Here is a 12,538-nt window from a genome sequence, read left to right on the forward strand (position 1 = left end):
TTTATATATGTAACTTGATATATAAATACCTATTTCATAGGACAATTTATAGCATCAGTGATCCTATTAGTATTTTGTGGATAGTTCTTCATAATGACACCTTGTATATGTTAATAAATGTATTATCAAAAATGAGTTTTTGTCCAAATTTTCATTTAAAATTTATAAACTGAATTAAAAATTTATTTTTTCTTGTTCAAAGGAAACATTGTCTTGTTCAACACTTTAAAATGTACTTCATCAACTTTGAATACACAAAATGTCTGAAAGTCAGAAACTAAATAGGGAAAAGTAAATATATGATAAAGTGAGACTTTCCTATGTACTCATAATTGTTTTGGAAGTTTAAAACTAAGTATTTTTAAAAAACTAAGTATTTAAAAGTAAATAATTTACAATTTGTTTTAAACTCTTTCAATGGAAACAATAATTCAGATACCATTTCACAGTAACTATCAAAGCTTTCAGCTTTCTAATAGCTACATAGTGTTTTAAAATGTGTTACATATAGATCAGAGACTCCTGTTAGTAATCTATTTCTTATATCAATACACCTCACTGAATGGACCCATTTTTATTACATTAAAGATATATTATTAACTTTTTGTTTAAAAAAAGTGAAGATATTAATGAGTTTCCAAAGTATTTAGAATTCATTTTATTCTTTAGCTACTCTTATACACACCCATCGAAACCTAAGTGCCCCACTTGGTCTGGGGTAGATTATTTGATAATTTTAATGTCAATCAAAAATACCATCAGCTGTGTTTATGTATACAATACAGTAGGACAACTTCTTTGAAGAAATCATTACCTAACCAACTGATCCATAAATTCAGGTAAAACTAACTAAATGCATATTTACCCAGGAGAGCATATCAGCAGGGGTTATTCTGCTCTATAGATAAGTACATATTCACCAGAGATAATAGAACATCAAGAATCATTCTGAGTCTTTAAGGTAACAAGTTACATTTTTCTTCTCACATTGCTTTTGTAATCAAAATTCACTTTCTGAAAAAAAGGACAAATGCTGCAATAACTTTTTGAGTGACTAATAAGTCTGGGTATTCAAATTTCAGTTAATTTTCAAGCTTTATGAAAAACAATTGTAAAATGATTTCTAAATTGTTAAGTGTCATAATCACCTCTGAATAACTAGGCACCTCTGCTAGCTTAAATTCAAATACTTCATTAGTACAATGGGTCATGTTTGTTCATTTAAATTTAAAAATAAAGTATAAAAAGTTACCAACACTTTTGACACAGTTATTGCTTTGCAACATTAGCAAATGTTTCCTTTTTAAAGACAGCATAACACGAAAGGAAAAGAGTTATACTAACTCATAAAGAGAAAACTAGCTGTAGTTAGTTAATATACTCTACCGTCTACAGTCAGAGGTAGAAAGGATACTTCCAAATGAAAGAGAAATTAGTCAACAAGCAAATACGGTAAAAAAAAAAAAACTCTGAAGGGAGAAAATTGAATTTGGTCAAATCAATCAACAAAAATGTAGAGAAAAATAACTAAAGTATAGTTATATTCTCAACCATAGCAATATTGAATAAAGCTTAGTATTTAGATTGTTTGAGAATGTTTGTCTATAACTAGCTATATTATCTCATTGTGGTATTTTATGTACAATTACTTCAAGTGCTCATATGTTATAGAGTATTAACAATATAAATGATGGTATGTAATGCATTTCCAAGCACAAAAATATACCTTTTTCTCATACCAGTTACATTCTATATCAATTGAAATTAAAAAATTAAAAGTATTTACAAGTGGCAATATTACAAGAATATATCCAATTAATCGAGAAATTTTCATGGTCAATGCGGGAATTGCCCCCTCTCATTTTCATCTTATATGGAGAAATAAAATCTTCTTGCCTCTCACTCACCCTGACACCCAAGACTACATTTGTCTACCTCAAAAGAAAGTGTAAAAATTTCAAGACTCAATCCCTTTTGTCCCCCATTCATGTTTTATAAAGCAAAAATCCAAAACTCTTCATAGTCCCTTATAGTTCCAACAATCTGTGATTCAAATAGGGGTAGTGGGTTCCTTTTTGTTTAGTGGTATCCTGGTCAGGGGAGGATTTTACTGTCCCTTTTCTATGGGGCCCTGTCACTTTACCTAAAAGGAAATGAATTGCAACAGGATGGCAGGGGTGCACAACAAAGCCATTTCGCTTTACAAATCTATTATGGCCTCCAATCTGTTTTATGGGCCTGGCCCTATTATAAACCAAGAAAAACCCTAAAACAAACATTCCTCTTCTTCTTTCTTTCCAATGAAATCATCTACAATTTTATGATGGTTTTTTAAACAATTTAGCCCCAGTTTTTCCCCGTATGGAGTTTTACCCCCCAGGACCTTGTCCATCCCACTTTCTCAAATATATAAAACGTTCAGAGATGAGGAACTGGACTTTTCAAATACAAACTGCTGACAACTGTTGGAGGCACTTTACTGGGACATTACTGACTGTAGCTTCAATGAATTCAGCTTGATTCACTGCGGGTGAATCATTTTCAATGCAGAGCTGTTCAATGGTAATTGGCCAAGAATCCCTGCTGTGAAAAGCACTTGTCAAATAATGCTTGTTTACAAATATATTTCCAGACAGTAAAAAAGTGGCAGTTACTGAACAAGTTCAGGGCCACCCCCAGTATTTGTAACAGTGGACATGCTCCTTTTACTTAACTGAATCTGTTAAAATTTTCACTTGTTGATCCATTTGGGTTTTCCTGTTCAGTTCTGCTTATTTACCTACCAAAGTTAACTTTTAAAAATGACTGGAATACTAATTGTGAACATAAACACATTTATTTCTTTCTGCCTTGAATTTTTGTCACATAATGGGAATATTATATTACATATGCAATGTATATACAGGGTGAGGCAAAAGCATGGGAAATTATAAAATAATTAATAAATAATAATGCAAGAATATATTCTGTTTCTCACACTCCCAACTGTCAACCTACTTTTGTCTTACCCTATATATACATCACTGTCTGAGAAATTGCTAAGCATTGATAGGTTGTAAAAAGCAAAGCATGTGAGAGCAAGTTATTAATGGATTCGGAGCTTTCACACATATTTCTTCTCCTAATATCCAGAGTCCCTCCAGAAATAAACAATCGAGAACAATCCTAGAAACTTCATTCTGAATCTTTAAATAAATACACTGACTGCAGTTATAAATACCTTAATATATTCTTATTCAACTTCAACATGGTTGTGGGGAAGCAAAAAGAAGAGAAGAATATAGATTTTACAAAACAGGAGATAAAGGTCTAGGATGACACTAATGGAAAGATGGAAAACTGTGTTGGGCAAGATGGGATGGAGAGATTATACCTATTAATAAGGTTTTATTTTTCAGTTACATGAAATAGTATGACACATTACAAAGTGTGCTCCAAACGACAGACATGTCTTTGTCTTCAGTGTCCTGGGAGGACTGGGTGGAAAGTAGCATTCATTTTTGGTGAGGTCCCTGCAACCTCCTGGCTCTGTAGCCCAAGTCCTGCTGTGCTCCACTGGCTGGTGTAAGGACAACACAACCCGTGGGCGTTAAGTTTATACAATTAGCCTGTCTACCTTCCACAAGATTGAGCTTCCCTCCATTTCTGTCCGCCTCTGCCTCCTCCCCACACAGTCTTGGCAGAGGTGGCCACTCAGCAGTATCCTTTCCGGGACTTCACTTCTTCCCCTTCTCTGATCAAGAGCTTCTGCTCCTTTTCATGTCTACATACTCCCCTCCCCCCATAAGACCTGGAAAAGAATATCTAATGGAACATGAGCGAATGCGTAGTACTATTACTCTTTAAATCCAAACCAGGGTGCCCCTTTTGGTGGAATAAGACATTTAATAAAAGGACTCTTAACCCCGTTATAATCCCTGGGCTTCTAATGTAGTGAATCCAACAGGGGGACGTTAATAAATTCACTAAGACTTCAGATAACACTTTTCCAACTTTATGGGGGAAGGGAAAAATGAAGCTTGCTTGGATTAAGCACTGGAGATTGAAGACAGATAGATCGAACTACACACAACCCTTAAATCAAATTTAAAAAGATAGAAATTAAAGAGAGAATTTCCTGCGGTAGATGGAGTAGGGTGGCCGGTCTCCATCTGCCCTGCTTTCCTAAGGTTCCCGGGGAGCTAGCTCACAGGGCTCCGATACCAGCTCAGCGCTTTCTCCTGCAGCCAAGACAAAACCCATGCGAGTCAGGAGGACACACAGGACTCCGCGGCTTCATTTTTCAGGTCCAGTGTCCCCTGCCCTAGGGGTGGAAGGAAATTTTTAAGGGTCTGTACCTCACTCGCGGCATCTGGAAACCCAAATCGAAATCCCAGCCCTCCGGTTAGGGGATACGGTTTTTGATGTTTTTGTGGCGGAACTGACATCTTCTTGAGCTTTGGTCAGGATCTGAGGTGCTGCCCCCAGCTATAGAGGAACGCGCTCCGGAGCTGAGACCCGAGCGCAGAGCGCAGTCCGGGTGAGAGGCTGGAGCTCCGTCGGAGGGGCCTCCGAGGCCCTGGGTTGCGCGCCCGGCGGCGGCGGGTCAAGGAGCTGCGCACAGCTCTGGGAGCACAGGGCTCTGCACAGGTGCTGCTCCCACGGCCGGCCCTAGTCTCCCAGTGGCAAGCAGGGACAGTTTTCTGGGTCCGGGGCGTAGGGAGGAGCGCTGGGGACTGACTGCTGCATTTGGTGCCGGGCCACCCCCGGACTTTTCCCTTACCAAAAACACCGACACAAGGCCCCTTGGGGTCCGACTGCAACTTCCTGGCCGCGACACTCCCCCACTCCCCTCCTACTCCCCTTGCATTTCGCCTCTCCCTCTTCCACTTTTGCCTTAGTAGTAGGTAGGCTCACGAGAGCCCAAAGTGAAAGGCATCCTACAGTGTAGGGCGCCTTCCCCCTCCCTCGGGAAATAAGAGCTCTAGCCATCCACCCCAGAATAGCAGCTGGTGATGCCCTAAATAACAGCTCCCAGAAGGCACTTTCCCTCCAAATAAAAGCGCCCAGCCACCCCCACAACGTTTCCCATCACCAGCCTCAAATAACGGTTTCCAAAAGCCCCATTGCTCCGGAGATCCCCGTCTCTGTGCTTCAAACAGTTTCCACTCCTCCGAGCCCGAAATGGCACTCCCCCAGGCGCTTCCTGTGAGCCCCAGCCGCACCCAACCTCCTAGCAAGGGTCTCGGACGCCTCTCGACCCCCGGCTTCCAACTTCCCAGCCCCCAGCCATTCTGAGCCCCGGCAGGTTGCTCGTCCAGCACTCCCGCAGCTGCTGTCAAACAATACGATCAGAGAGCAGACCCTGAGCCAAGGGCTAGCGAAAGCTGAGGGCACACGTTAGTTCCAGACCAAGAGGGAGAGGTCTCCCGAGGCCCCAGCGTCCAGCGCGCCCCGACCGGCACTTCCAGGCCCCGCCTTGCCCCTCCGCCCCCCGGCCACCCCGCCGCTCTACCTTCGTTGCTGGGACTGGCCCGCAGGGTCCGGAGCGCGGCGCACAGGAGAAGGCACGTCCAGAGTGGGGCCCTGCGAGGTACGGAGTAGCAGCCGGCCACAGACGCAGCGGTGCTGGGGGCGCCGCCGCTGCCGCCCGGGGGCCGCCGGCGTCCCGCACCCCGGGGCCCCGAGCCCCGCATCTTCTCCTGGCCTCCGCCGCCGCCGCTGTCCCGCGCGGCTCAGTCCACGGCTCCGGCCTCGCCGAAGGGGCGAAAGGCTCGAGGCTCCTCCCGGTTCCCCGTGGGGTCTTCGCCTTCTGGCGCGCGGCTCCTGCAAAGGCGGGGGACCACGGATTCTCTGATCGGGCTCAAGTTTGCTTCTGGCACCTCTCTCCCTCCTTCCCAGTGGGTGAAATGAAATGCTGGTTATCGTCGGTAATGCGGTTCTCGAATGGCCCCAAGTGTGTGGAGAAGGTCCCGCGTCCGATCCTTTACCTCCTAAGAATTTTAAGGATTGAGATCTCTTTACTATCCCTGGGGGGGAAGATAAAGGCTCCTTTGAAGTCTTCAGGGCTGAAGTGGAAGAGGGTGAGGCAGACAAGTCATCGTAAGAAGAAATCCCCAATAAAAACAGGGGGAGAAAAGCAGGGTGGCTAAGGATACAGGGAGAGGAGTTGAGAAAACCCAGGGTGGGGAAACTGCGCGAGTCGAGCGAAGCAGAGGCAGAGTTCCGAGAGGCTGGCCGCGGGAAATAGCCGCGGGCCGAGCGCGGACGAGGGGCGGGCGGGCAGGAGCGCGGCTCCCGCGGCCCGGGAGCAGGCGGTGCGGGCGCGGCTGGAAGGCGAGGTGCGAACTGCACCGGCTGCGCGCGCTCCCGCTGCGTCTGGAGCCCCGCCGCCGCCGCGGCCGCACCTCCCACCCGCTCCCGCCGCCTCCTCCCAGCTCCCCCGCCCTCTGCTCCGGCAGCCTCGCCAGTGAGAATCGACTGTAAGTGTGAGCTGCTAGGACGAAGTCACACAGGCGCGCAGGGAAGCGATCTGGATGCTGCCGTGGTGAGTGTTGCCTAGCGGTCTCCGGAAAGGCGCGTCTCCCTCCCCAGATAATTAGGGCGAAGAGTCCTCGTGACGACGCCAGCGCGGACCCGGGCTCCCGGGAGGCGGAAGGGAAACCAGCCCCAGCTCAGCCCGCAGCCCCTGGAGAAGCGGGTTCCTGGGTTTGGCACGGTGCCTGCTGCCCTGCACGGGCTTGTGGCATCGACAGACCTGTCGTCACAGAGCCACGCATTCGCAGGCTCTCTGGTGGATGACTAGTTTCTTAAACACCCATATCGCTCACGGCTGCTGACCTCTTCTATTCTTCCAATTCGTTGGCGCCTTGAATGGGACCATCAGTCAACATTTCCTGCAGAAGTAAATGGTAGAATTTGTAAATATAGAATCCAAGATTTGTGGCTTATTGAGATTTGCAGTGTGCAGGGCACTTGGAGATATGGTGACTTGATTCATTAATTTCATTGATAGAATATCAATGCTAGAATTACATGATATGCAGATATATGTCATTAACTCCAGTAAAAATTGGCAAGGGTGAAGTAATTTCAGTTCTTTCAAATAACGATTTCATTTTCTTGTGTTCCGCTGCACTGAGAGACTTACAAACAATTAAGGAAAAAAATGCAACAATTAACTTTATGTTTCATCTCTATATGTCTATTCTTGCTTTAATATTTTTGTCAATTTTGCGCTTATCCTCCCAAAAAGATACCTCTTAAGGGCTATTTTAGTATACAGCCATAAACAAAAGAAAAAAGAAAAGGAAAGGACTGCAAAGTATCTAAAAAAAAAAACTGTGACTTTAAATGAAAGGTATTTTGTTTAATTTGGTGTGTAATAACTACTGGAAAGATTGGGTTTGTGTTCACACATAATAAATGAAAATCTTCTCACCAGCTTTGGCATCTAAATTCTTGTTTATCTGCCCAAGAAATTTCTCATAATCTTTAGCTGACAGCATTTGCTTTTTTGTTTAAATATTTGCAATCAAGATGAAAGAATGCAGCAACAGAAATGTTATTTTATAAATAGGTAGAAGCTCATCTTTGACTGTTTTAACTGGGATGTTTTTGCACCAAAAATCTAAAAGCTGTTTCTATTATAATGTGTCACAAATGCATAAAGCAGATGTAAAGGAATAGCAGTGAATCAACTTTTCAGTTTGGCAAAAATCCTCGCAGTGAGATACAAAGTTAAATTAATGTTTCTATTTGAAAAGTGTTCAAAAAGCAAGCCCCTCCTCCTAGATTTATAGATAGGTTATTTAAAAAGTATTTAAACAGAATATTAAGTAAGTTATTTAGGCCTAGGAATATACGATAATGCTAATATGAGACACGAGCAAGGTAACGGGGCTTTCAGCTAGTTCCTTTGTTTCTATAGTCCTCAGTATCCTCACCAGTAAAATGAGGGGTTGGGAGATGTCTTCAAGCTTTCAAGTTATCTCTAATTGGTTACTTTTGACTACAAAATTACCAAATTTCTTCAGCATAGCATTTAGTGCCTTTTACTGAAAAGGACTTACTTTCTATTTTACTTTACACTAACTAAAAATTTAAAGCCAATGTCCCCTAAATTGCCTGCACCTCTCTGTTTTTACTCTATTCTATAGAAGTTCCATTCCCTAAAAATTTTAATATCCCCCCATGCACACACACACACACACACACACACACACTCACCTCTATTATCTAAATCCCACCCAGTGTCCAAGGAGAGTCAGGCATTCAAGACCCATCTTTTCCCCAAAGATGATGATTTGGTTCTCCGCAGAGTATCTCATGATTTATATCCACCAAAAAACTGGCAATTTTTTTTCTGAATGAAAATCTGGAATGAATTATCTAACAATTTTAAGTACATGTATTGGAATAAAGAGATAGAGTTTAACCTGGGAATATAAAAGAAAACTGGGGACACTGGTCATTATGGTGAATAATTGTGTGATCTCCTAACACAAGGTAGCTCTTAATCATGAAGTGACTGAGAATACTTAATATCCTTTGCATTCTCCATCTAAAATAGCTGCCATATTTCTCATTATTGTTTAATAATTATTACCCATTTTTGAAAGAATAAACCACTGTAAAATGAAGCCCAGATGATGGCATGGAAGTCTTTTTTTTTCTTTTGGTCTAATGAGTGTTCATCAGAGGGGGTCCTGGGGGTGGTTCGGCTTGAGCCTCCATCTCAAAGAAGATGCCATATTTAACCACACATTGGTTACTTGGCTTGTAAACACTCTTAGCATACTTCCATTGGACCATGGCATTATGTGAAAGGAGATTTTTTTCCCTCATTCATACTTACTTTGCACAAGAAAAGACCGCAACATCACTACTGGTTTGGATGCCATGTTTGAATTTCTCACTGTGTGGGATGACTGTCTCAGACTCAAAATGTGACAGAGGTTGGTGTTGCCCTAGACTTTTCTCGGGATCTGGCTGTCGTACTAAACTTTTGTGAATAAAAGATATTCAGAATCACCTTGATAAGAAAACTTGAAAGCTTATTGCCCTATAAAAGTGTTACAATTAAGTTCAGTTTTAAATAAGCCTGATAATATCTTCACTGCATTCAAAATAGAACAACAAAAGCAATTACAGTAAGTAGACTTGCTAGTGTTAACTAAAGTTTTGTCATGTGTGAGGCATTATGTGATGTTTTACACCAACTATTTTATGCTGACACTTCAACCACGATGTCAGTATACCTACTAACCCCATGTTAATGATGAGAATACCAAGCAAATGAGGTTGGATGACCTGAGTAGTCTCAAAGCTGGTAAGACATGGGGATGTAAATTCATGGTACTAACTCTATCTGAGAGTACTGTAATGTAACAGAAATAAAGAACAAATAACCAGATGTTCAGAAAATGAAAAAGAGGATTAATCTAAACTTCTGCACAATGAAATAATCAACAAATAAAAATATTCCTATATTTAGGTTCATTTAAGTCTGAAAGCAGTTAGCCACCTTATAATGTGCAGGCCAAAGTACTGAATAGGAAAAAACAAGAAATGAAGGACCCTAAAAAAGCATTACCTGGGAAAAAGACCATCTCATGTACACAAAAACTTATACACAGTTATCTGTATACAATGAAGAAAATGGACCAAATCAAGAAAATAACAAGGCTGAGGTATATGGACAGGTAATATTAGCACAAACAGCCCATGTAAACCAAGGAAGAAAACATTAACAACAGCCTTTATAAAACTAAATATAATTCCATAAACCAAACATTTTTCCTAAAATATTAGATAATCTGAGCATGTTTTTACATAATTTTAAATGTTCATGTAACTTAGTTACATTTTTCCTTGGAAGAATTTTAGGGAAAAATCAAAATAAAATCTTAATGCATAGTAGAGTTTAGATATGAAATTATAAGATGCCCTATTGAAACTGAGATACTTTAATAAAGTTAATTTTCCAGGTCCATGATTTGCTGAAAAAGATAGCTATATCGTGATGTTAATTATTTTGATCCCAAAGGTAAAGGCGGAATAAAATATGTTTAAACAATCAATAGTTCACAATAGTACTCAAGTTCACAACCAAGATAATTCTATTTATTATTTTGTATTTTGCATTTTGATTTAATTACATAAAACAAAATATTTTAAATTTTGTTATCATCATTTTGCCTTTTTAGAACTTTTTTGAAATCTGAGAATTTTATTTTTTACCTATTAATGTTAAATTTAATTTTATTTAAATTTGCTTGATTATAAAATGGAGATTTAATTTAAAATAATGGACTAAAAGCACTTTAATATATTAATGAGGGTTTAAACATACAAATTATTTCATTACTTAACAATACATAAATGCATTAGTCATCAAAAACCTCACTTATTAAACATGTTCATACCATATTCACACGTATGTTTTTCTTTTCTATGAATATTGAGAACAAAATAATCCTGTATTTGTCATGAGTGTGAGTAGAGAGTTATGTAACAAAGAATAAAGAACTAGACGTTCAGATGAATCAGAGTGAGCCAAAGAACTGCAGATTCTCATTATTGGTGGTGGTGGCTGGTCTATTCTCTAATCACTCCTGTGTCGATGTGCTAGGATCGCCAACACTGCAGCAGAGGCAGAGGCCAAGTCCGCTGGAATTGATGAGGAGCCAGGTGGTCCTGCCAGGAAGTTCTTTGGTTGTTGTTTGCCTCCAGCATCTTGGACGACTGGCACCAGATGAAGATGTGAACGTCGAAATAATGAGGACTCTAAAGGCCGAAGAAGAAAGAAAAGTTTGTGCAGAAGAGTCACAAGACTGAAGTGATACACTGTGGAAGTGACCCACTACACATAAAATTCATTTATTCTAAACCATGTTCTGGATTCCAGAAGTGTTCACCAGTGGGTGAAAAAATAAGCTGTAATGCTTTTCATATCCAAAGGAAGGTTTTTACTAAATCCAGTGAACTGATTAAAAATTCACAAATAATGAGTCCTACGAGAACTTAGTTTATAATATAATTAGCTGTAGTTTGCTAGGAGAAAAACTGATACATTTGTTCAATGGCACAAATGAAAAAAGGGTACATATGTAGGCAGGTTTTTGTTAGTTGTCTACTTAACAGGTTTCTGGGAAAAAGTAACAATGATAATTTCGTGCACTCTTATACTCGGTGGGAAGTGAAGCTGGAACATGTTTTATAGGATGGATTCAGAGTATCATTAAGTGCTTTTAAAATGTGGATACTTATACATCCAGAAATTACACTTTTTAAAATTTGAGCAAATAAATGAATTAAATTGAACCAAAACTTAAACTCAGTGGTATTTTAATGGATAAAAATAAAAGCTACTTTAACGCTCAGTAAAAAATGTTATGTATACCTATATAATAAAACACCATGGGGCCATGTAAATGACTGGAAGAACGTGTATATAAAATGGCAGTTCTTAAATATGTAATTTTAAAAGTATGACATAAAGCATTTTTTAATTTGGAAAGCTATGTGCTATTAGTGATATTTGTATATTACTGGTGGGATAATTTGGATTTATTTTAATACTTTTTATCTTTGTCATTTCTAATACTAGCATTTATTACTTGTGAAACAATAAAAAAATAGAAGTAAAATGTTTCAGAAGAAACTATGTATAAACTCATACACACACACTAAAGGCAAAGGAAAAAAATAAAAGAAATAAGGAGAAAGGAGAGACAGGGTTATAAGATAGTAGTAATGAGCGCTGGCTGGCATAGCTCAGTGAATTGAGCACGGGCCTGCGGACCAGAGGATCGCGGTCAGATTCCCAGTCAGGGCACATGCCTGGGTTGCAGGCCAGTTCCCAGCAGGGGACACACGAGAGGCAACCACATGTTGATATCCTCCCCCTCTCTCCTTCCCTTCCCCTCTAAAGATAAATAAATAAAATCTTTAAAAAATAATTTAAAAATGTTTAAAAAAAGATAGTGGTGATGAGTAACATTATTCTACTATAAATTAGTAAAATAAAGCTATTTAATTAGCCCCTGTCTCTATTCTGAAAACGGTTAAGGGTAATTGACTATTTGACTAAATCACTTCTGAGTCATGACCTGTGGCTGGGGACTGTTAGCACCAATGGATCCTGAAGAAAAACCATGACCTTGCGGAGGGCCTATACAGGAATATAAGTCACAAATAAAAACTATTGTTTGGAATTCACCGATAATTTTATTGTCAGGCTGAGTTTTTTTATTAAATGGGGACTACAAATATAAAAATGGATATGTCATTTTATAAATATCTCTTTTAAATGTTAAACAATTTTTCCTAGAGAACAAAAACTCAGGGGGAAACATTTTCCTTTTCTTTACCTTTACAGAACATATTCCCTATTTTGTTCCAGATTCAGATTTTGTTTTATGTTCACAAAGAATAGTAAAACAATGTCCAAAAAGGCAAGATGGAAATGCCCCCTTTGATATTTTAAAAGCAAGGCCAGGCTCTTGCACAAAAGCCTGTGCGTGACGCTTTCCCACAGGCTTACACGGTGCACTAG

At 40.1% G+C, this 12,538-nt stretch overlaps 1 protein-coding gene across 3 annotated transcripts in view; it reads right to left on the reverse strand.

Annotated features, from left to right (window-relative positions):
* Positions 1 to 6,197, reverse strand: part of EPHA5 (EPH receptor A5) — a 327,487-nt gene extending 321,290 nt beyond the window's left edge. For all 3 annotated transcript variants that reach the window (XM_053655038.1, XM_053655037.1, XM_053655036.1), the window contains exon 1: positions 5,495 to 6,197. In XM_053655038.1, coding sequence (XP_053511013.1) covers positions 5,495 to 5,675 — 181 coding nt within the window. In that variant the 5' untranslated portion in view covers positions 5,676 to 6,197. The remainder of the gene's footprint in view (positions 1 to 5,494) is intronic.
* Positions 6,198 to 12,538: the final 6,341 nt, after the last annotated feature.

This window comes from Artibeus jamaicensis, unplaced genomic scaffold (assembly GCF_021234435.1).
Source record: "Artibeus jamaicensis isolate MK-2021 breed Jamaican fruit bat unplaced genomic scaffold, CSHL_Jam_final contig_908, whole genome shotgun sequence".
NCBI lineage: Eukaryota > Metazoa > Chordata > Mammalia > Chiroptera > Phyllostomidae > Artibeus > Artibeus jamaicensis.